General features: G+C 45.7%; 1 protein-coding gene across 1 annotated transcript; it reads right to left on the reverse strand.

The window, feature by feature from the left end:
* Positions 1–4,538: 4,538 nt before the first annotated feature.
* On the reverse strand, positions 4,539–24,944 carry RGS8 (regulator of G protein signaling 8). The gene is made up of 5 exons (XM_004424955.3): positions 24,826–24,944; positions 22,005–22,106; positions 21,111–21,175; positions 6,046–6,212; positions 4,539–4,801 (listed from the first exon to the last, which is right to left on the reverse strand). Exons 1-5 carry the CDS (start codon positions 24,849–24,851, stop codon positions 4,619–4,621), a joined length of 543 nt encoding a protein of 180 aa, XP_004425012.1. The 5' UTR covers positions 24,852–24,944; the 3' UTR covers positions 4,539–4,618.
* Between the last annotated feature and the right edge of the window lie 314 nt (positions 24,945–25,258).

The raw sequence follows: 25,258 nt of genomic DNA on the forward strand, positions 1-25,258 counted from the left end.
CTGCAGTCTCCCATCTTGGTCCATAGCATCTTGTGGAGTCCTGAGAGGCCACAGGGACAAGAAGACATCTCTGCTCTTGGGTTCTTCCTCCACAATCTCATACCATATGGCACAGTGGCACAGGCTCTCAATGCCACTCTCTTGCTTCTAACCCGGAGGGATGCAGATTTAAAGAGGGCTGACGCTTGGCCGATTGAAGGACAGCGTTGGACAGAAAATCATAATTCCTCTGCCTTGCTTGGAAGTGGGCATGGACAGGGTCAGGAGAGTGCCGGGCAGTCTTGACGGGAAAGCATCCTGTCTCTGAATGTGCCACTCACCACCTCTCCCTTCTGGTTCATGGAGAAGCAGACACCACATTAGCTGCTTGTCTTCCCGCGCCGCTCCTTCCTCTTCAGTCTTCCCCATTCCCACCCTCCCCCATGTCTCAGCACAGTGGGTTCATGCCTTTCTCTCACAGTCCAGGGCCAGGAGTACACAGACCCCCCCAGCCCTGCCGAGGAGAAGCGCCCAGGGCCTGCACCCAGAGGCTGGGCCTGAAGCTTGGGCACAACGCCGTTTCACAGCTTTGGTTGATTCAGAGCAGCAAGTTCTGGGGAGAGCACCAGAGAGTAAAATCAACTCGGAACTTTCCAGCTGCCCCTCTAGCCTGAGACCAAAGAGGGACTGATGAGAGCCTAGAGGAGCAACCGAAACCCCACTGTGGCCTTGGAAAAGAAAGCCTGAGAGAGTTCGATATTCCCAGGACGTGACACCTTCCATTAAGAAATTTGGAAGTTGTGCTACCACTATCATTATGACCACACACACTTCACCTACTACCTGAGTTCCAACTACCATGTCTCATGGCCTTGGGTGCAGAGGCACAGCCTGTAACACAAAATGGCCAAACACAAGAGTGAATGAAAACAAATAGACAGGCCAAACAGCCCAGGAGGCAAGCTTGGAGGAAGCCCTGTGAACGAGACCCAGGAGGCACGGCCAAACCTCTCTCACCCAAGTACCCCTTCAGCCCCCACTGTTGGCATACCTGCTGCCTAACAACGCGTGTAGCGAGGCAGAAACATTTTTATCTCAAAGGAGCAGGTAGGACCCAGAGGCCACAGAGGCAGCCACCCCAAGAGACAAACTCAGGGCTGGCAGGTTCCTGGTCATTGTGCTTGTTTGCGTCTGGGCAGCCCCAGCCCTCTTGGCCCACACGTCTGTGTTTTCAGCTTAGCTCTGTTCCTCCTCACTCCTCAGGCCGTGCTTCCCAACCTCATCTGCACATTGGAATCACCTGGGGAACTTTATAAACTGATGCCTTGGGTCTCAAGCCCAAGTTGTTCTGGGACCTGGACGTTTGGTTTTTAAAACTTCCCAGGTGATTCCAATGAGCAGCCGTGGATGAGAGCCACTGTCTTTGTCTTTTTTCAAAGCACTATCCTACGGGGCACTATGCACCCAGGAGCTTATTAAAAACGCAGATTTCTGGGTCCCATCCCAGGTCCATTGGATCAGGATCTCTGGGTGTGGAACCTGGGAATTTGCACGTGTAACAGGCTTTCTGGGTGATCCCCGGGCATGCTCAAGTTTAATAACAAATCCTGCTCAGAGGATCCTTCCTCACCCTAGAGGTGCCGGGCCTGTGAATGGTTGTCATTGATTGTGTTGTTTGGTTTGCCAAGGGCAACAGGAAATCTCACACCAGCCCAGAAACAGGCTAACGCTCAGCGGGGCTGAAAGGCCACTGGGGGATGGAAAGCAGTCCTAAAAGTCACAGCTCTGCTGGCCTACCGCCCTGGCTTGCCTTGGGGCTTCAAAGATCCCAGGCACAAAGCAAGCCTTGAGCCCAGAAGGAATCCACAGCACAAGCCCGGCACGAGGAGCAAAGGAAGACGTTAAATGGAAGAAGTGACAGCTGTGGGTGCCCACCTAACAAGGCGGATGAGGGCTTGTGGAAGGGGAAATGGGAGAGAGGGCAGGACTGGGAGATGTGGAAGGTCAGGGATGAGGTATGCTTGGATATTGCTCTAGATGTTGTAAACATTTCTCTTTGTTTCATCACAGACCAAAATCTGGGTTGGCATGACCAAAGTGCCTGAAGGTAGGCACCAGAGCAGAGAGCTCAGTGCCTTTTGTGGGAAGCAGGACATAAGGGGTGTGAGGAAAGCTCCACCCCTGGGGGAGATCATCTCTGTGGTGTACTAGTCTAATGCTCACAACTGTCACACACACATACATGCACACACAGACACTCCAAGGGAGTACCATAAATATAGCTATCACGTTACTCTATACACAGACAGACGCCCACAGACCCTCGCCTAGCGGCAAAATTCAGGATGCCCAAGCTTGGTCCTTCACACCTCCCCATCGTGGGAGGAAGTCACCAGGCACCATGACACCACCATCTGCAGCCTTCATTCCACCAATAGTTGGCAAGAACTCCAGGCCCCAAATGAGGCCACTGCACAACACTCCTGTTCAGACTTTTCTTCTGGGGATAGTGGAAGTGGTAAAAAGGCCCCTCTTAGAATGTTTCATATTTCCATAACTCTGTGCTGTTCCAATTTATATGCACCTCAATTTCGACAGTAGAGTTGGCAGCAGATGCACATTTCGTATGTAAACAATGTTTAAAATACCCTGTTCGAAAATTTGATCATTAAATTAATTCTGGCAGCTTTAGCTAAAGACGGTTTTTTACCAATAGGGGAAGGGGAATACTACCTGATCTAACTAGGAACACCCGTTTGAGGCTTCAGAGTCCTTGAACATGCAATGGCACAGGTCTCTTCAGGGTGAGGGCTAGGAGGCATGTGTTCTCTCTCTTCTTGACGGTTCACACAGACACACTAACTCTCGGTCATCGATACCATGTGCCATGGCAGGGCAGTGGACCCCAACACCAGTGGGACTCAAGAGCCTTCTTGGCCTTGTCTAGCTGTAGCCAAGGAAGGAAGAGATTCACGAAGTTACTGGATAGGAATGCAAATACTGGAACCCCCGAATATCTAAAAAGGCCCATCACCCCACCAGAGGAGAACGCTTCAGCCCAGTTCTCAATCATCTGTGCTCCAGAGCTTACACCTAATCATTTGGGTGCTGTTCATTTAGTCAAGCTGAAAGTTTTTGAGATCTGCAGTGAATCCAGATCCATCAGCTGTGAATTATCCAATAATACCTCCACCATGTTCTCTGTGATTCAGTCCACCTGGAGACCAGCCTCTTCCAGGCTCCTCTTCCACCTCCTGCTCTCTCTGTTGAGGATTCACCTTCTTGGCACTGCAATCTTGCGCCAAAGTCAGCTTTTCCCTGGGCCGCTAGAGTAGGTTCTGTGCATCTCACCCAACCTCCAAGGAAAATTTCCTGACACATTTCCAAGAGCAGACCCAGGATACCACGAAAGCATTTTGGGAAGGTTCTCCACAACCAGATGTTCACAGTGATCTTCTTAGCCTCACCTCCTGTTCCATGTTCAATCTCAAAAGGTCAGAGATCAAGAAGGAAGCTGCTGAATAGCCAAAATCGCCCTCATGAGAGGGACCTTTCTAAGAAAGCATGCTCCCAGGAAGCAAGCTGGAAAGAGAGTTACAGCCTAAGTTCCCATTCTCCCCCATCATAACTACATGACCTGCATGGCGGGGGAAGGAGGAGAGACAGGGAAAGTATTAGGCACCACGAGAGCTGTCCATGCTATGGGAATTCATCTCCCTTTGCCAAGCTGTCTGTCATTCTAAGAGATCAGTGATGCGTGATGCCACAGGGAGGTGAGGGCAGAGAATACATTAAGCAACAGAAAGGTTACATGGTGCCCCATTGCACAAAAGTCTACTGGTACTACATTCCCTGGTCATTCGACTTCCGGAAAACTTCTTGGTAGAATTGAGGAAGATTTGCAAGCTGTATCTTTCTTAATAGCAGCTCCATCAGAATTCATGAAGGACATCTCCCAAGATCCTTTCTGGAATTGCAAGGGTATGGGAGTCGTGTGAATTTCCTAGGCTAAAATGGGCAGTGATCACAGCTTTCACACTGGTCCTGTGGAAATGGAAGAAACAGCGAACTCCATGGAGTTTGCCCCTTTTCCCAGAGGCCACCTGGGAATGACAGTGCCAGAAACCTGGGATTCCACAGAGACCTCTTTCCTAAATTGTGAGGTCCCAGCACCGGGACTGGCCATTACATTGTGACAGCAATCACAAATGTGAGCCAGAGTCTTCTAGCTATTCCTCACAGGGGTATAGGACAAGTTAGAAGGCAGGAATCCTAACTGAGGAGGGTATGGAAGTGGTGGAAATCGCATTTGCATTATTTACAGATTAGCCCAGCATAGCGAATCTGCCTTCTCAGTGGAGACGACCCAAGGCATTATGGAGGGCAAGTTGCTGCCCCAGAGAAGGGTGACAGCGACAGGGTGCTACCACTAACCGAAACACAAACATGGTAAATGGAGGAGAGTCCGAGCTCTGTGGCTGGATTATACTTTGGAATGGCCTTTCATCCCTTCCTCACCCCCAGCCTCCCAACCTAAATGCCACTGCTTTTGAACACCTACGACATTTCACATTAGAATATGGTCTTGGCAGCAAGGGGAGGGGAAAGCCAGTGATCTCCAGGAGTCCCCATCTGAGGTCTAACTGAGCCTCCTCTGGTTTTGGGACAGCAAATCTAAGTACATTTTGGACCTCAGGAACCTGGGGTAAGAGTCTTTCTCCATGAGGCTGTGTACTTTTCCCTGGGCTTGGTCAAAGCAAGTCAGAGATGGCTCTTGCATGTTCTTCCTCGTGGCTTCTCGGGTCTGGAAGTCTATGTTTACCTGGAGACGCAAACAGAGAACATGGTCACAGGCCCTCAAGGGCCCAGGCACCTGGCAGCTGGTCCTAGCTATGTAATAACTATTAACGACAGCATCTTATATATGTAAGGTAATTCATGCTTTTCAAACTGCTTTTATGGAGCTCATCCCTTTTCATCCCAGCAAGAATCCTGTGAGGTCTGAAGACCAGATATTCTTTATCCCAATTTATAGATAAGGACATCAAAGAAAAGAGATACTAAAAAGCTAGTCTAAAGTTGTATGGAATGTTAGTAACAGAGCCAAGACGAAACCACAGAGCACTTAACCTGTAATCCAGGGGTCTTCACAATGGCAGGCAAAGAGTTAGAGTGGAGACAAGTATTAAAGTGGGTTCCCTAAAGTAAGCTTGCCTGCTTGGCCTTTATTAACTGCTAAGGAAATAAATGCCCTGGGGAGAGAGATTATGGTTAAAAGGTACATCCCTGTTCCAACCAGCATTATAAGGCACCGACAGCACCCTGGCCACTGGCTAAAGACCTCCTGCCTCAAGCCAAGTGTAATTGGACAGTTCTAGGTATGTAGTGCACCTAAACTCGTAGACAGCAAGTATCTTTCTTCTATAAAAGCCTCCTAAGTAAAATTCTGTCTTATAACTCAGAACAGCAGTACACAGAAATTCATTTTATTATTATAAATAATTATAATAAATTATCTTAAAATAATATAAATGGCTGTAATTACTCATTAATAAACAGTGACAAATACTGAATAGGTGCTTTGTCCCTAATATTCAGAGTAGTCTTGAACGGTAGGTGATAGTATACCCTTTTACACTGGGGAAAATGTGATTCAAAGAGGCTAGGTGACTTGACTAAGACCACACAACTAGTAAGTGGTGGAGCTGAGATTGGAACAAGATTCCAAAATGGATGCTTGTTCCACTAAGCCATGCTGCCTTCCGCTAGGAAAATGAACTTGGATTTCAGTGGCATCTATCCTTGCAGAATCCCTATAAAAACATAGTTCCTGCTGGCACTTTAACTGACAGACAGCTATAACACCCCTAATAGAGCTCCTTGTATAGAAGCCTTGGGCTCTGCACCTTAAAAGTGATCCCTTTTTCATCAAGAGCCATCAGAGCAGTGAGGCTCAGTTCAGAAGAAAGTCCCCATCAAGCCTGGCTCAAACCCCCATGAATAGAGAGATGTGAGCCAGGAGCCATGGATAGAGGTCTGACAAGATGCTCGCTACCGCCAACACACCTCCCTCGGAGCCTGGACGTCCACAAACTCCTCGAAGATCCTATGGGCCTTGGAGACCAGTTTTGTGGTTGACCTGGTCTTCTTGAACTCCTCACAGGCCAACCAGAACTCCAGGTTCTCCTCGCTGAACTCCGTCTTCAAGAAGGCACGGAACGCAGCCACCCCATCTGTGGATGTGGAGGGAGGTGGAAAGGAAGAGAGATTGGAAGAGGCTTAAACTCAAGAATTACAGAAGAAAGAGAGAAAGATGGTAATAATGTGAGGGTGGCCCTTATGGTCCAACCCTCACTGCACCTCCACATCCTCTTGAAGATTCTGTTCTCTTAAACACACAGGTACCCTCAGAGTCAAGCCATGCTTCTTAGTCAAGGATCATTGTGATATGAGGGGGAAATGTTTAGGAAGCCATAGTAACAACGACTATGGGAAGGACTGGTCACTTTAATCAGCTCTCAGTGGTCACTGCCTGTCCCCTAACGCAGAGTTGGGCTGCCTCCTGGATCTACTGGTGAGCCTGTGTTTCTAATTAGGCCAAAGTAATACATGTAATCCATTCCCTACCCTAATCCAAGTCAACCACCCTGGGAAAACAATTTGTTATACAACAAACTAGAGGGGGTCTGAATGCCTCCAGGCAAATCCTCACTACTACCAGAAAAATGTCTGAAAGTAAACACGCTAGTGAAATTCAGTCAGTGATGCCATGCTCTATACGGATGGGATGCCCAGCCTCTTTTAAAAAAACCTGTGAAACCCCGTATTTAATGGTTTATTCCATGGATCCTTTATGTTAAAAGAGCTTGCCTATCAAATTACATGTTTTAATTAAGGTTAATTATAATTTTTCTACCAAATGATTTGACGACTAACATGCCCTTTCATTTTTATTAATCAATGTCATGCACATTGCCAAACAGAGCTTCCAGTGGGAATAAGATGAGCAGGGTTACCATACAGATTTGGAAAGGAAAACAATATTCGTTGGTAGCCTATGCATTTGGTTAATGTTTTTATTTTAAAATATTTTTTATAAATTATCAACGCTTAATGCACTCTCCTCTAATCAAATAAGAGCTATAGCTTTCTACAAACTGTCCTCAGAGAAGGGCAGACGCAGCCTAGAATAAAGAAGTGACTGCATTGGTTAAAAATGACTCTGGCTATAATGTTTTATTTCTTTTCTAAAATTCATTAGAAGGACAACATGTTAACAGTTCTTAATTCTGGGTGATGGGATCACCTGAGCTTCTGAGGTCCACCATTACACACCAGGACAGGTCCCTGCCCAGGATCATTCCACGGATTGGTAGCCATGCTGTTGACATATTTAAATGTTTGTTTTTACTTTTCTGAAACATTTTTATTTCTCCTAATTAAAAAGTAATTGTACGTATCTTTGTTTTTCAAAATAGACATTTTAATGCCTACCCTATAACAATAGTCATAAAAGCCAAGATTTTTAATTGCGAGAGCCAGGAACTTGAGAGGGAAAAGGGTTTTGATGGAACTCGCAAGCTAAACTTGAAATCACAAAGGAATCTCAGTTTGGAGGCCTGAGATTAAAGTGTTTAATAAAGATAGGGGTGGCCATGAAATTTATCACTCAAGCCAAGACATTTTTCAGAGTGAAGGGGGGCACTTCTGTTCCTTACATGGGAAAAATGGGCATAAACTATGAACACCACAGGCAAAAACCGGGACATATGGTCATCAACTCTAAGACAAGGAGCATGGAGAAAGCAGAATACGATGTAAGGCTGTTTTCCATCAGGCAGGATGGAAATACATTGTGCCTGTGCCAGGCAGGGAAGGAGGAGGAGAGTAACGTAGTTTAGACTCATATGAGAGATCTGCTCGGGGTCCACTCACCCTCATTCCTACATTGGGTCCGAAACCCTGAGAGGAGGGAGTAGAAACTCCAGATAAATTGAGAATCAAAGTGAGCATGAAACAGTGACATGGCACTGATCAGGCGGAGAGATGGCCTGAGAACCATTCGTTCAACTCAATAATTGTTTTTAAACTACTAATGTACAAAGTACTGTTCGAAGTCTTGGGATACACCAGAGAACAAATCATAAAAACCCTTGTGGATGCTCTTTTTGCCACACTTTGTCTCCTCCAAGTTCTCACAGAGGAAATCCAGAAGTTTCCACAGGCTCCAAGGGAACTCAGATTTGAGAGCTAGCATGCCTGCCAGGAGATCACCACTGCAGCAGAGGCCGCAGGCAGAGGTTAGATGAAAAACCTTCTGGAGATGTGGATGCCTCTGAGGAGACTCAGTGCCCATGAGAGCCAAGGGGAGCTGGTTCAGCAAGGTGGCCTCTGAGCAGTGACTGGTCCACACATGATAAGAGCCATGGACACTATCAGTGGACACAGGCAGAACACGAGGACCACAGGCCAGACGCCCTCCCCTGCTGCCTTTCCACTGTAGTTGGGGTATGGGAAGCAAACTGTCAGAGCAGGACCCTAAAACACAGCACATTTGTCTAAAAGAGCAAATGCAAAGTGGCTCAGAAGAGCCTGTTGTTTTTAAACCAGAAGAGACTGAATTCCTTGAATGGGAAAATTTAAGTTTGTTCTTTGTATTAGATCTTCTTTTGCTTTTCATCAAGCAAAACCAAGTGCTTGTGAGCAAGCTGAATCTGGTTATGGATAAAGAAAATTACCTTCCTGCCTTCCTCAGTGGTACTGGTGAAGGTAACCCTGCTCAGGAGACTGTCTGGCCTCGTGCTACACAAGGTACAGACATTATCTCATTTCATCTAAGTCTCAGCTTTGTTGGGTCTTTGTGTGGATTAAAAGAAATAATACCTGCAAAATGCTCTCAAGAATATTGCTTTACTTCTTCCCATTTGATAGATGAGGAAACTGGTGCTTAGAGAAGTGGCTTTACTGAGTCACACAAGTAATAATACGTAGCATTAAAAAAATACAAGTACACTAACTCCCAAACCAACACAGCAATAATGCCATCTCCATTCGTTCATTCATTAACCCATTATGCAATCCAGGCATTCTGCTAGGCGCCTGGGCATAAAAAAAACAGGCACAATTGAGCTCTCACAGAACTTGCAGTGAAAGAGCAATTTGAGCCAAGAAAACGTAATTATGGTAATTATGGTATATGTGATGAGTGAGAAGATAGGGAAAGCGTAGGTTGCTGTGCAAGCACCCAGGGCGGGTGCCTGAGCCAGACCTGAGGAGGAAAGGGATGACTTGCGGGAGGAAGAAGCTTCTAAGCTGAGATGTGAAGTTGAGGAGAAGAAAGCTAAGTGGAAGAAGCAAGGGGAAGATGGAGAAGAGAATTGCAGGACGGGGAACCACACAAGCAAAGGCCTAGAATTAAAGTTTATTTGATTAACCAGAGATAGTTTAATCAGACTAGTGTTTAATAATAATAATGATCATAATGCTAAAATCATTGAGCCTACTTATAGGCTAGACATACACGGAGAGGCCTGTGAAAGAGCCGGAGAGATGGAAGGATAACACAGCACTCCAAAAGGCCGGGAAGCGAACATTTCAGGAAGGAGGAAGTAGCCACTGTGTCCAGTGCTCCCCAGAGGTCAAGCTATATACAGTCTGAGAAGTGGTCATTAGATTCAGTGACAAGATTCAACAACCATTGGCAGGAAGAGTTTTAGTGGTGTGATGGAGGCCCTAGCCACATTGTGGTAAAAAGAGTGGTGAAGGAGAGGGAGAAAGTAGAAAGAGTAAATTCCAACGTCTCCTGCAAGAAAGGGAGTAGAGAGATCAGACAGCATAGCTGGAAGGACCAGGAGGTCAGGAAAGAAATGTGGAGTGTGTGTGTGTGTGTGTGTGTGTGTGTGTGTGTGTGTGTGTTCTGGGGTTATTGTAAGAAAGCCTTGGGTATATTTAAATATTGATCTGGTCAGAAAAGACTTGTTGAGCAGGAGGAATTGAAGTGAAAGGAAAGAAAGAGTTTAATTGATAAAATGTTGCCTCTAGGAAGGTAGAAGAAATAGAACTGAGAACAGAATTATGACGGAGAGAGAGAGAGAAAAGGCCACACGTGGATGCAGGGAAGTTTCTAGTTTTGGTGCAGGAAATTGAAGGAGTTCCTATCTGATATTAGCTGGAGAAGGTGGTGGAACCTAGGGACAGTAGGGCTTTATTTTTATTTATTTATTTAGGATTGGAGACAGGGAGTTCTATTTACTTACCATATACCATGCTTTTTGCTGGAGATTTTACAAACACCAGCTCAATTTCTTTTCACAACAGTGCTGATCCATAGACAGCATCACTCTCATTTTCCATAGGAAGAAACTAAAGCTTACAGAAGTGGAATAAATTTCCCAGTTACACAGCTAGCAAGAAGAGCCAAGTTTCCCTACCAGGTCCATATGACTCCAAAGCAAGATCTTTCCAGATGTGTTTGCAGGCAGAGGGAAAGAGCAAGGCAAGAAAGAGATTAAATAGGCAAAAGAATAGTGTCAGATAAAGGGAAATTCTAGAGAAGAAAAGGGACCAAGAAGAAATTGAAGAACTTGACTTCCCTAAAGTCAGAATTAGTGATAGAGAGGGAGGTGGATGAAGATAGAGAGGAATGGTCAGAGAAGGGACATATTTGAGATGCATCAAGTTCAACAGCCTTGGTCTTCTGCATTAATGTGGAGTGAAGTCCCTACACAGGTGGTCTGCCTCCACGTGCTAGGTTTGGGGAAAATGGTATGAATAAGTCAGATAGTCACCACCTCACAGAACTCACAAGCTAGTATACTGTAACAGATATTAAGCAATATTTAAAATAATTAATTGAATAATTATAAGTGCAGTGTGGACACCTAAGGGAGTGGAAAGGGTTGGAACAGCTACTTTGGAAAAATGAATAGGAACCTGGTAGGAAACAGGCAAACAATTGTGAAGACCTAGATATCAGTTCCTGGAGAGGGTTACGATGCTCCACGAAGGAAGCAAGAACTTTTTGTTTGGGGTACTTGCATCATTTAAAGAGAGAACCATCCAGGCTGGCAAAAGAAACTTGAACCTGGAGAACAGCGGGAACCGTTTAGGAACCAGCAGTTGGGATACAGGAGAAGGAAGAGGCAAGCAGGAGGTAAAAAAAAAAAAAAAAAAAGTTGAAGTTAGAGATGGAATTTTTTAAACCACCACCACAAGCACTTACGGAGCACTCACTTCAGGCCAGGCCCCACACCAAACGCTTACGATATTTGCTCCTGACAGAAAATCCATAGCATAGGTCCTGATATTTTCACCATTTTATAGTAGAGAAAAATGAAGCCTAGAGAAGTTAAATAACTTGCCGAAGGTCACACAGGTAGCAAGTGGCAAGGATGACAGACTACAAGGCCAGCAAGTACGTGAGTCTGTGGTCCAGTCTCCAGCTCTGAACGATGGTAAGGCCCAAGGGATGCCTGTTGCAGTGACAGCTGGAGTGGAGGGGAGGGAAGTGCCAATGCAGCACACGACAAGGAGGTCACCAGTAATACCACAATGGTGACATTTCCAGGAATCATGGCAACAGATGAGGTGGGGAGAAAATGAAAAAGTCACTGAGGAAAGCAGAAGAGTATCTGAGAGTAAAAGAACAACAGAGAGACCAAGATGGGCATGGGCAGCAGAATTCAACTGAATTACACTAAAGCCAGTAGAGACTGATTCACTGGAGATGGAAATTTGGAGAAAAACATAGGGTGAACTCATACTCAGCTCGAGATTGCCTGGCAGCTTCATTGCGGCAGCCTGCCAAACCCTGCCCATTCCACCTGGAGTGGGTGCACCACTGTCTCCGTCAGAAGCACCAGTTCTGATCAGAGTCAGGCCCATAATTAGCTCTGTGACCTTGGACAACACGTTCAATCTCGCTGGGTCTCAGCATCCTCATCTGTAAAGTGAGGGGGTTGAATCTGATGAACTCTCCCAGGTAGAGTTAGCACTCTGCTCTGTGCCCCCATTGCAGCTTAAACATGCCTGTATCAGACACAGCTCTTAGTCGATTGTTCTCCGTCCTCCTCCTCCTCAGCATCATCACCAACAGCATACAACAGGCCGAGTTCTATATTGTCCAATCTACATATATCAACTCTCTTAATCCTTACACCAACCCTATTATCCAGGCAGAGGTTCTGAAGTCAGATACCCTGGGTTTGAATCCTGTGCGACCTTGGAAAAGTGCCTTAACATCTCAAAGCTCAAGTCTTCGCATCCTGGAGAGTTTAAGTTAAATGTCTGTAATCGGTTGGTCAGTAAGAGGTGTAAAGTGGATTTACACACACATCTGCGTGACTTCAGAGCCCACTTTGCCTGTCTCTCCTTTGGTGATCATTGATGGGCCCCACATTATCACTGCCTCCAAATGAGGGATGGACAATAACCCCAAATCAGACTGACATCATGCTGAAAGTGTGCCACAGCAGGGAAAATGCGCCATTTGGCTCACAGAACTGGAGATTCTCCCACAGGAGGACACCTGTCATCACCTTCTCTATGGTGACAACTGACCAATAGGTACCACCAATAACCTGGAATCTGCTTAAACTCTCTTCTTTCCCATGGCGCTGATACCCACCTTAAGTGTTCCTCCTGAGATGCAGTGGCCCCTCAAAGAGTAGATAGGCACATTCCCCAACCGTGGCCAGGGACACTGTAACCAAGCATGGCTGAGTGACCATGTAAAGATGGCGTGCTCTTTCAGGCAGCCTCAATCCAAAACGTGGTTGCCTGCATTTCCAGGGCGGGCTTCCGAGGGAGTGGGAGGGGAACCAAAGCAAAATATGGCATTTGAAATTTGCTGGGGATTTCAAGGGAAGAGCTTGAGGAGAGATGGGGAAGGAAGGGAGAATGACCTGAGAGGGTCTGGAACTCATAAGCAGTAGCATCTAGAGAACAGATTGTGGCAAAGATGCCCCGAGAAGCTCACAGAGCCTGCACAGGCTGTACCGGCCACAGCCCTTCTCCTCTGCTCGCCCACCCCTCTCAGCCCCAACCTCCCGCCACCCTTTCATATTCCCAGGGCCAGCTCTGAGCAAAGCAGAAGTGGAGGGTCACTGTGCAAAGAGAAACTTCACCAGGGAACAATGGAAGTAAGAAGGGGCGGAAGACCCCCTAAGGCTGCGGGAGCCCCTCCCCTTCCCCAGAGCAGATGGCCGCAGCAGCTTCTGTGTACAGACCACTTGTCCCCCACCTGGCCCACCTTTCCTGCTTATGTGACCTAGCAAAGGAATTGTACGGAACCAGAGCCCCCGCGGGATGTCTTCTTTCCATCCACATCCTTTCTTCCTCCTTCTATCGCCTCCCACCCCTTCCCAGCAAGCCTTTCCTCTGGCCCTCTCCCTGACTCCTCAGCATCTTTCCCTGACCCTCTTCTTTTTCTTCTACCGTCTGTCCCTTTTCACTCTTCCTTCCATCTTTCCCCTTCTCTCCACCAGGACCCTCTCCTCCTCTCGGCTTGTCCATAAACTACAGTTGGTTAAAATGCAGGATGCCGGTTTATCTCTGAAAGGCTCATCAGTATCCACTGGCGTCTCTCAGTGACGTGCTTTGCGTTAGCTGTGCTTCCTCTGCCTGGGCCCCATGCACAGCCCCCTCCATGCCCCCCAGACCCTGCTCCCTCCTCCATACTCAGGGAACTGGAGTTCCCCCTCCACCACCCCTACAGGTGGAAAGGCAGCTGGAAAGAATGACTTCTCTCTGATTTCTGAAGCTATTCTGCCTGGGATTGTGTCCTGGCTCTGACACACACTAGCTAAGTGTGACCTTGGGCAAGATGCTTAACCTCTCTTTGCCTCCGTTCTCTCATTTGTGCAATGCAGGGCCTAACGGTGCCTGCTCCATGGGGCCATGGGGATGACTGTGTTTACACAATCCATGTAAACAGCATGCAGAGCCTGACACTCAGACAGGGATTGATGGCTCCATATGTGTTTGTCACCATCCTTCCTGCACTTCAGTGGCTTAAGGAATCATCATACAGAACATAGCGTGTCTAACACAAAAAACCAATCCTGGTAACTTCAAGGTGGTGGGTGGTGAACAGTTCAGGAAAATGGGAGAGAAATGGGAGGATCTGCCCTTTTTTTTCATTTCATTTTCATTTCATTTTGGTTTTCTTTGTACGACTCTCTAAGAAGTCAAGGCTCTGAGAATATTACACATTTTTTGAGAATGGTGTCTATCTCACTGCAGAAGGGGAAAGGCTCGTGTCCAGAATTCCTGGAACACTGGGCAGAATATTGGCATCCTCCTGAGCATGCACAGAATCTCCAAGAACACACTCGTGGCCGTGCACACTGCCTGTGCCTGCATTCTCCTCCAGTTCTTTGATGCAGGGTGCTTACATAAGAAAAGAAACTGGGTCACTATGAATGAGCATTGCAGCTGCTACAGTGGGGAGGGTGGCTTAGGTAACAGTTCAAGGTCCAGGAACCCTCATTTAGCTGGCATGGGGGTGGGCAGGGCTTGTACCTAGCTCAGTTCCCGGACTTGGAAAAATACAGGATCACAAGGATGAATATTTTTTTAAGCTCTCTGTTTACCAAAGTGCTGTCCCAAAGACCAGAGGCCTCTTGCATCCCTGATCAATTGGAAAAAATAAACTAGTGAATGGGTTCCAAGGTCAGACAGAGGATAGGAGAGGAAAATACATTTATAAAATCCACAATGCATATACTAACGGTGAAGTCAAAACCTCTTTGATTCAGAACAAAGTTCACTAATTTGAAATCAGTGGTGAGAATAGCATCAGGATCAAAGCCTTTCTTTTACATTATCTACAAAATAAAGTTTTTTAAACAAACAACCTGGGCTAAGCAAGATTTAGGTAGGAAGTTATTTAGAGAACAAACTATTTCCAGTTCCTGACATTTATTGGCAAGCAATTGGTATGCTAATTATGCTTCAGTCTTGTGATTTACATAAATTTCTTCAATGATCTCCACTTTGTTACTGCATATACAGCAAGATGATATATTGTAATAGTAGTAGGACTTGATGGTTGTTAGAGTCTTTGAACCAGAGAGGACATGAGAGATCCTATGGTCAAGCTCTACACTGGACACAAGGAAATGTGGGGCTCTGAGGTTGTATGGTTTCTTATTCCTAGGACGTAGTCACAGACATGTAAGGAGAACTTGGGTCTTATGATTCCTATTCCAATGTTCTTTCCTATTTGATCAAGAGGAAGATGAGTCAGGTAACAGAAAAAACACGGTAGAGCCTGTATCTGCAACTATTATAAGAAATTGGCAAGGAGTTTCTGGCAAGGACACCATGAAGTGTCCCTCATAGGGCGAAAGTTCAGCATTCACAAATGACTCCTTTTATACAAGAGAAGTATTACGAAACCCCATGTACACCAGTCCATAGCCTAAAAGATTTCAAAATTAAGTGTGTAGGAATATTGGTCTAGTTGGTTTGATAGAGCAATACTTCAGGGACTCTCAAAGAGGGAACATATCAGATCACTACTAGGCTTTTAAAAACTAATCCCCCGAAGGATTCTCTCACATACACTGAGGGGAGATTGGGATGGTATAAGGAAGGGATGCCAAAACCTCAGGAGGCAAAGAGGATGAGGTATGATGGAATTTGAATAAGCCCACCTGTGATTCTAACACATCCCTTACCCTACCCCCAGTGTTCAACCTCAAGCTGCCTGTGGGAACAAGGAGCTGAGCCACCTTTAGCACAGAGGAGGCATGAAATGCATGTTTTCTCAATGAATTTAATATTGTGTTATAACAAAAATAATAAAGTTATCCTTTATGGAGCTCCTCTATGTACAAGTCATCATGCTTAGCATTTCACAACCATAGTCACATTTAACTCTCACAACAACTCTACAGGTAAGTCTTATCTTTTACAGATGAAGAAAGGGAGGTTTAGAGAGGTTACACAATTCGCCCAAGGTCACATAGCAGGTCAGCGACAGAATGGGTGTCGGAGGCCTGTCCCATTGCTTCCATTCAAACCTTTTTCAACAAGCTTTTAATAGTTGCCTTATATATTCCAGGCGCTCCTATAAAGGCTAGATGTACCCACATTCCTGGTGCAAGTAAAAATGACAGCACCGTAGAGAGGATGGCAATGGGGAACAGAAGTTTCTTTTCTACCCATCTCTACTTCACATATCTCTTTCTAAGCCATGTCCTCAATTTATGCAGAAAGCACACTTGCCATATTTGTTTATTTACTGTGAACACCCTCCACTATACCTGCTACATATGTAGAATCTGCAATACACGACAACATACCATCCAAGGGATGCACTGCCTGAGAACTTTGGAAAGCTGCGATACAGTGTTGAGCGTGTTTCTTGGAAAACGCAGACCACCTGCCCCACCAAGATGCTCCAGATTCATGGTTTTACTTACTTGTGTTTTGGAACAGTGCTTCTCAAGCGTCAGTGGGCACAAACATTACTGGAGGGCTTGAGGAAGAACAGATTGCCACCCCAGAGATCTGATGCAGTAGGTCTGAGATAGAACCCAAGAATTTTCATTTCTCAAGAGCTCCCAGCAGCTGCTGGTGCTGCCTTCCTTGGATCACACTTTGAGTAACACTATTCTAGAACCTTTTGGCTTGGTGAGGGGTGTGGAGAGGGCTGTGCAGTAAATGGAAACCTGATTGTTAAACTGTATATTCTAAAACTGAAGATCATTCAGATGAATAATTAAGGAATTTCATGAGCTGGTAATTTTAGTGTTTGTTTGTTTGCTTAGAGTTTTCTGCTTGGTCGCTGTGTGACCAGGTCGTGTCATTACATTTTTCTATATCTCAACCATTATCCCAAAGGAGGCTAATTTTTAAAAACCCAAAGCTTCTTTTTTGGTCTCCTTTTCTCAGAGATGGATACTAACTCTGCAAATGCAAAAGAGCTTTCAATTGTTCTATTCCACTAACCTAGGCTTCCCTGGGCCTGGCATGGACAGGTCAGCATAGATCCTCCATGCTCCGTGCAAACAACAAAACAAAGCCAAAGACCAAATAGATGCCCAGGATGAAGTGCTCTGTCATCCGGGAGTGGGGTCAGCCTGAAAGAAATGAGGGGAAAGGGGAAGGACCCCGTCCACACCTTCACCTTAACACTGGGATGAATCCAACTTTTATGTCCAAAGAAACAAAGAAAGGAGGGAAGGAGAGAGAAAGAAAAAGGGAGGAAGAGAGAACTGATCCAGAGTTAAGGACTGAATGTCCCACTGACAGCTGGACAAATAACAGGCATATGCCTGCACCACATGAGGAATAAAAGCAGAAGACACGCAATTTCATGCCTGCTCTCCAGTAACCTGTCAGGAAAGATCTCCCACGAGCAAAAAGCCTTCACTGTCCCAGGTATGAGCTGCAGAGGCAGAAAGACTTCTGGGTGTCCACACTCACTCACACACTCACACACTCACACACACACACACACACACCCTTAGGGGGCAGACTACATGCACAACTCACAGACACCAAGTCTAATTGTCACTGGATGAACAGGAAAAAGACACCAAATTAATGCACATTAGAAATCCTTCCCTATCAGATAAAGCCATCAGCAATTTCAATTTCATTTTTCATTTGTTTAGTTAAAAAAAAAAAAGAGCACTTAGCAAGTGGGTATCTCCCAGCCCTCTGTGGGTGCCTCTTCAGCTGTGTACTACTCTTGTCAGCAAAGGGGATTGGAAGTAAAACTGCTCCAAATACTTGCCTTCCAATTTTGTTTTTGTTCTAAGTTTTAAAAAATAGCAAAGTTGCTTTCTTTTTTTCCTGAGGTTTGAGCCCGTGCAGCGCTCCCTTACAGTGGGACCCTGCCAGGGAGAAGGGAAGGCTTCATCACACAGCTGCCTTAGCCCCTCATCTGGCTGCTCAAGCCCCTTCAGCTTTGAAGCAGTTTTACATAACCCTGCAGGCCACGCTGACTCAGACCGCCTGCCGTAGGTGCCGAGCCTCCGTGGTTGCTACAGTGTCCTGGAACAAGGGGGCAGAACCGGACCCAGCCTCTGACACGTCCTACTCCAGATCCTTCATTGCAGAGATGGGGAAACAGATTTTCCAAGACAATGGGGGATCCCTTCAAGGCCACTTAGCTATTTAGTAGCAGAGCTGGGTCAAAATCTTCAACACTGGACTGACTACCAGCCATTGTTCTTAACTTAATTGTGCAGAAGTGTGTTCCTCAATTACATAGAAAGGATGCTGTAAACCAAAGGCAGCCCTTCTGCTCCCAGATCAGTGAGGACTTATACTGACAAGATGGAAATTAAGAGGAATACTGAATATCAGGATTCTACTTGGAATCTTGAGGCCCCTAGTCTGTAGTCAGCACACTGTACTATTTCTCGTGTTACGTGTGTGTTTGTCTGTTTGCTCAGAAGGCTGCATTCTCCAGCAAGGAGGAACTGTCCTGCACATCAGCCAACCAGCTGCTTAGCACAGATTTTGTACATAATGAACACTCGATACACCTTTTTTTAAAATAAACGAGTGTCCAAAACACCCAGGCAGAGCAGGGATGGGAAGATGCTCTGTAGATGGGGACAAAAATAATTATCTGAATTTTCTGAAATACAAAACTCAAGGAGGACAGCTGCCTAGGTGTGGAGAATTACCATGGAATAGATTCTAGACTAATGCACATTTTTCTGGAGCCCAGTCATTCATTGGTTCTCTTTTCTTTGCTTTTTAGGACATTTTGTTGTCTTAATTGAAAGCCCTGCACACCTCTGATCAACTGCTGTCCCTCCAAAGGGACCAGCACACACGCAATCCCCTTGGAAAAGCTTAATCAGCCCTAATTGAGTCACAATACTAACCCAAATTAATTAGACTTTTAGAAAGTTGTCAACACCCTTCAAGGTAACCTGGGCTCTGACTCCTCCATAGCCTTCATGGGGAGTAAGAGTTCAAGTTCTAAAACCTTGAAATTCTGCCAGCGACCCTTGAATAAAGACTCCTTTCTTCTCAAAGACATTCACTCCATTGGCTTTTTATTTCTGTACTAAACAGAAATAAAAATAGATCAGCGGACTCCAAAAAGGACCACAGAACTTCAAAGTTCAAAAAGCCTATTTCTGTAGTGATTTTACAAAGAAGCAATCTGGTGTCAGCTTGTAACCCCTTAGTGGAATCCCCATCTTGGAAAAGTGTTATTGCATTCCTGGAAACCAAGAGCAACCCTGACGGAAGCAGAACCAAGTGTCTTCAGGTCTAAAAGTCATTGAATGAAACAAATAAAATTAAACCTCTCAAATCTCCAGGTCTTGCCACTGCAGCAACCCAAATATACCCTAAGCTTCCATCCGCTAGTTTTACCACCATAAACTCTGTCTACAATGGCTTAACGTTAATAATTGGCAGCAAAATGTGCAACCTTATTCTCAACATACCTTTATTTTGCATTTGAAAAATAAAAGCATCATTTTAAAAAATACCACCATATTCTTACAAAACACCTTTGAGTAAAGAACCAAAATCATCTAAAGATGTCCTCTTATGAAGATTCTCATACCTGAGTGACAGGTAGCACACAGGTATTTCCATCACCATTTTAGAATGAGGAAACAGCCTCAGAGACTTGAACTAAGCCAGTCAGTCATGAGGCTAAAATAGAAACCAAACTTTAAGATGACCTTGAATCAAATCCAGCCAGCAAAGAAGGAGTAAATTGATAGTGACATTTGTTTAGCCTAATGTGACTCTAGAAAATAAAGTCAGACTAGCCTCATAAGAAACGAGCATCACTGTCAAATCCTAAGTATTATTGTACACATGCCAATACCTTGGCAAATTCACCACATAAGCTTGCTGTTGGGGTATAGCCATATGTTATCTATGCCGTATCTATGCTGCTTTATTTTCCTTCCTAAGTGTAATCCGTAGAACACTAAAATGACTATTTGTCTCACAAATTACTTGCTACAATATGTGCTTATTCTTAGATCTTGCATTTCATTTTAAAATCTATTCCAAAGCATTTGTTAATTAGTTTATCGGGATCCGGGCATCGGCAGAGGGAACTGCTCATCCAGTTGAAAGCAAAATCACTTCTAAAGACATCGTCTGAAGACCTAGGGACTCCATCAAGGCCACTCATCTGTCTAGTAGCCGAGCTGGGTCAAAATCAAGAACACAAATCTGACTACCAGCCAATGCCCTTCACTTTGTTGTACAAAATCATGTCTTCCAATTAAGTGGCAAGAATGTGCTAAACTAAAAGCAGCCCTTCTGCTGCCAGATCAATAAGGACTTCTAATATTGACAAGACGAATTGAAGAGGAGAGCCGAAGCTCTGTGTGAACACTTCTTTTCTCTCCAAAAGACCCCTCTCTCTCCCTCACCCCAGCTCTCCCACTCCCATGTATTTAACGCCACTAGGATTTCAAAGCCCAACGAATTTGGATTTACGTATGATGAGAAAAAAGCAAGAGCTGAAAAGTTTGGTCATTGTCAATGTGCCCTTCCTACACCAAAATATGCACAACAATTTCTGCCTTTGTGGGAAACAAAAGGCATGAGAGATGAGGAAAGGGAAAAATGGAAGAGGAGGGGTAGAGAAGTGTGTTCCACCAGTCGGAAATTGAGGGGTGTAATACAGCTGGGGTAGTAAACCCCCAAAATAAAAAGCAAGAAGAAAACGCAGAACTCTGCCAAGTCAAGTGAATAACGAAATGCACAAACATTCATTTGACTGAAGAGTAATCCAAGGCTCTCCAGTGAGTTGGGGGGAGGTCATTTAATTTTATAAACAAGATCTGGGATGGAACCTCGACTCTCTCATTCCCGCTGAGCACATCACTCCAACTCCCTAAGCTAAATTCTTTCTTGCTAAAACTGCTGAGAACATGAAGGCTTCTTGGGACCATACTTTCAGCACAGACAACAGAAAAGAAGGGCTTTTTCCCACTGCGTTTAAATTATGTTTTCTTATCTCTACACCCCTCTACACCCCCTTACAGAGCAGAAAGCTCTGTAAGAGCAGGCACGGGAGCCGTCTGAGACCCATAGCACAATACCTGGATCATGGTAGGCATGTGATGCATCTTTTACTAAATGGATGATTTGCCACGACATGACAAAACCTGAATTCTACTTACACTTATGAGAGAGAAGCACATCAAAGGAATCTGCCCACCTCGTAGCTTCTTCTGTGGATAATCTCCTAGGAAAGAAGAAACATCCCTCTTGAATATTTCTGAAATGACCTCCTCTCTTTCAGCCACTACTGAGATTTTCTCAGGAGAAAAAATTGGAACAATGGGGGGTAAATGAAGACCATATCTAGATTCTTACAATTCTGCCACTGTAACCATGTACATTCTTAAGTAACTGATGGAAAACCCTTAGGATTGGAATGCAGTGTATTTAGCATAATGGCTTTCAGTCTAAAAAACAAAGCGAAATAAGCATATGATCTAAAGATGTCAAGATAACAATGGAAAGAAACTGGTCTTCGAGTCAGAAAAGTTAGGGTGAGCTCCTGACACCATCTCTTACTGTCACCTTAACTTCTTCACCTCTGTAGTGGGGTTAACGATGCCCATCACAGAACCCTATGAGGGTTAAATGAGGTAACATCTGTGACATCATTCAACACAGTGCCTGTGCAGTATAGGGACCGAATCCAGATTACCTGAACCTAAGCAGATTTTTAGCGTAGATTTGAGTGTTTGTTTCCAAATTGAGAGCTCAGATTGACAACTAAGTAGAACCAAGAAGTGTCCTTCACTGCAGCTCTGTAAGAGTGGTGGATAATACGGTTTTCTTAAAAGTAAAAGGAGTGTGCCTACTCTGAGTTGTCATATGTGTTGAAAGGAAAATAACATTCTTTCACTCACGTCTGGGGATGTTAAAAGGAGGTGCCAAGAGGCAGAAATTTAGTCACTTGGCTCATCTGGTCAGCAATCTACTAGAGAAGAACAGGTTCTATAGCCCCACAGTAGCACCCCATGGTGGGCACCCCAGGAATGCCATGTGGCCACACTACTCACTTTAGAGCACGGTTGGGTTTGTCGGGAAGAATAGCTGTGAAATCACTACAGGAGTCTGACTTGTGTGACAGGCATCCCAGTCGAGTCCTCATCCCTTTGTTCCTGCAACAAGCACAGGGGCAGAAGGATGGGGAATGTCGTGATCACAGCTGTCAGCTCTATAATGGGCCCCTGGAGCTGCTGCTGCCAGAGCCAGCACTGCCTACCCCCCGTCCTTCTCCAGGTGGCCCCTGAAGATTTCATGAACAAGAGGAGAAACACCTAGAAGATCAAGGGATATACTCATTCCCTATCTTGACTCCCGGAATAGTAATAGGTACCCTACCCCTAGAGGCTTAATGCTTTTTAAAGCTGACATGGCAAGTTGATGGTAAGTCATTGAAGGTCGTTAGCTTGGAAGAATTTCTAAATTAGGATTCTCTGTAGGGAAAGGAAATACAGTGATGACAAAATAACAATCTACATTTTGTTCTCCCACTAGGAGGGCAAAGCAGCAGCAGCTCCTGATTGCAAAGCCCCAGAAGTAGGACCCACGCAGAGAGTAGGGGGTTTCCTGCATAAGACAGGGGTGCATTTCACAGAGTCTCAGAGCACAAAGTACGGGGCTTCAAGGCAGGTCAGTTCTGCCTCGGGTTCTCCCCACTCATCCTGCAAACCTGGGGATATACCTGAATGGCTACAGACCAGCAAGGACCGATGACTGCAGGTGAGGAGAAGAGCAAGGTACAATCAGCAATTAAGAACCAGCGCCCCTTTTGGCAGTTCTTCTAGTCGCTTAACTAAGCCCTCGTATCCCTATTTATATTTTGGCTTATCTCAATCAGCATGCTTAAAATTTTAACATGCATGTTTAAATTTCTCATATTTTTTTATTTTCCTAAGGACCAGACACTTGAATCTGTTGCGGAGGATCCAGTGAGAAATTATGCTAATGTCTATCTCTGACTCCCAACATTAGCCCTTTTTTACCTTTAATCAGAGACTGGCAAACTATAGCCTTGCAAGGTGCCTATTTGTGTAAATAAAGTTCAATTGGAACACAACACTCCCCATTTGTTTACATATTGTCCAAAGCTTCTTTCGAGCACAAGGGCAGAAGTTGGGTGGTTGCAACACAGACTGTATGGCCCATAAAGTTGAAAATGTTTACTCTCTGGCCTTTGACAGAAGTCTACTGACCCCTGACCTTCAACCATGACAACTCCTAGCATGGAGGGCAAAGGTAAGTGGGAGGGGGTTGTTATAATCAGATCAGGACTTAAGAGTGACTTATAAAAGGGGACTGCCACATGCACACTGGTAACAATTTGGCATGGAAATAGTCGTAGAAGATGTCCTTCTCCTTGTTGAAAGGAAGTCCTTCCAGCCTGGCTTTTCTTTCCTCTTTTTCACAAATCCCGGGCCTGGGCAGAGGCGTTAGAGGTCATCCAATTCAATCTCATTCTTTTACTTCAAATGGGTTTTCATCCCTGACCCTGGTAATTGTTCACAGAAATCTTATCTAACAGATGTCTACTGGGATGGTATTATATTTGGCGAGGCTAGACAGCATTTGTATTCCACAGTCCATCTCTGAGGAGTCTGCTAAGGCTGGAACATCCAAGTTCCCAGAAATATCACCTCTCCTGCAGAAAATTGGGCCTGCATGCCCTGTGCTCCCCACTCATCTCCGCCAGGCCCACTGTGAATCAGTTTTGTGGCATTTCAAAACATTGGCTTCAGCCGTTCTCTCCCCTGCACAGTGAGCATCTTATGTCCACTCACTCTTACAAATCACAGGCTGTTCCGACACCAGGCCATGCAAACAACTGATTAAAGGCCCTTGAGTCATCACATTCTGTGAACCCAAGTAAAGGTCTTGCTAAGGCTGCACCACAGGCCAAAACCTAACTTTCAGTGAGTCAGTTCGATCATCGGTGCCTCAGGATCGTCAATCATAGAATAGTCAGGTTGATACCCCCAAAGAGCAATAAAGAGGATTTCAAAAAATGGCAACTCCAGGGGCTGGCCCGGTGGCGCAGCGGTTATGTGCGCGCACCCCCCTGCGGCGGCCCGGGGTTCGCCGGTTCGGATCCCGAGCACACACCGACGTACCACTTTTCAAGCCATGCTGTGGCGGCGTCCCATATAAAGTAGAGGAAGATGGGCATGGATGTTAGCCCAGGGCCAGTCTTCCTCAGCAAAAAAAGAGGAGGATTGGCAGGTGTTAGCTCAGGGCTGATCTTCCTCACAAAAAAAAAAAAAAAATGGCATACTCCACCCAAGCCATCTAACAAAGTTGAGCAGGGACCAGTGTAAAGGGTGCTGCTTTTTACCAAGACAACAGTGATTCTCCCAAATCTTAGCTAAATTCTTCCACAAAATAATCTTTGGGACAAAATGGTTTTGATTTGCCATCTTGTCTAGCCGTGACCTGAGCTATAACCTTTTAGTTAGGTCTGAAATAACGGGAGCAGAAGCAAGAGACAAAGGTTAAGTTTACAAAGAAAAAATACCTAGGCTCGCCCTCATTTCTTCGCTGTCCAGTAACTCATAGAGCTCCCTAAATGGCTCCATACAAGCTCATGCACTGTCCCACCCCGTAAGTCCCACCAGTCAATGGGAGGGCTTGGCGCTAAGGCAGGTCCTACTTGCAAGGCCACAACTTTGCAAGATGCACCCAGGGAAGGCCAGTGCAGTCCACACAGGAGGCCTGGGGGATGGATGCAAGTGGACCACCCACCGGATTAGACGGCTTGGGCAGGCTCAAACAGCAGGGGAGGTGGGAGGATGGAGAAGGAGGAAAGGCGCAGGCACAAGAAGACAGGTGAGCATCAGTTACCTGCGTGGCATCAGTAAAGCGGCCATACAGGAACCCGCTTACGGTTAACCCTCTGGCTGGTTTGCAGGGACGTCAGGGCGGGATAAGACTGCGGGGCACAGGGATTTACCCTTTCACGTCCTCTCACCTAAAATCAAAGAATCTGCTGTAAGAGGGGGCCACCCTCTCTTATCTAATGGGGCTACAAATCCTCTCAGACGGCTTTCCACCAAGTGAATACCTCCCCACACGCACCCCATTCCCCACAGACGTCTGCTGGTCCTGAGCAAGGGGGACCAACCAAGGACGGACAAGAACAACTTGTCAGTTGGCTTCACACGGCTGCCTTTTGGTCAGGAGTTTCTATTTCCCAACCACTGGCCATCGACAGTACAGTGGGACATGTGCCCCAGGGGAGGGGGGCGTGGGCCTGGCTAGCCAAAAATTACTGCTC

Source organism: Ceratotherium simum, chromosome 2 (genome assembly GCF_057802395.1).
Source record: "Ceratotherium simum simum isolate JZ-2026a chromosome 2, ASM5780239v1, whole genome shotgun sequence".
NCBI lineage: Eukaryota > Metazoa > Chordata > Mammalia > Perissodactyla > Rhinocerotidae > Ceratotherium > Ceratotherium simum.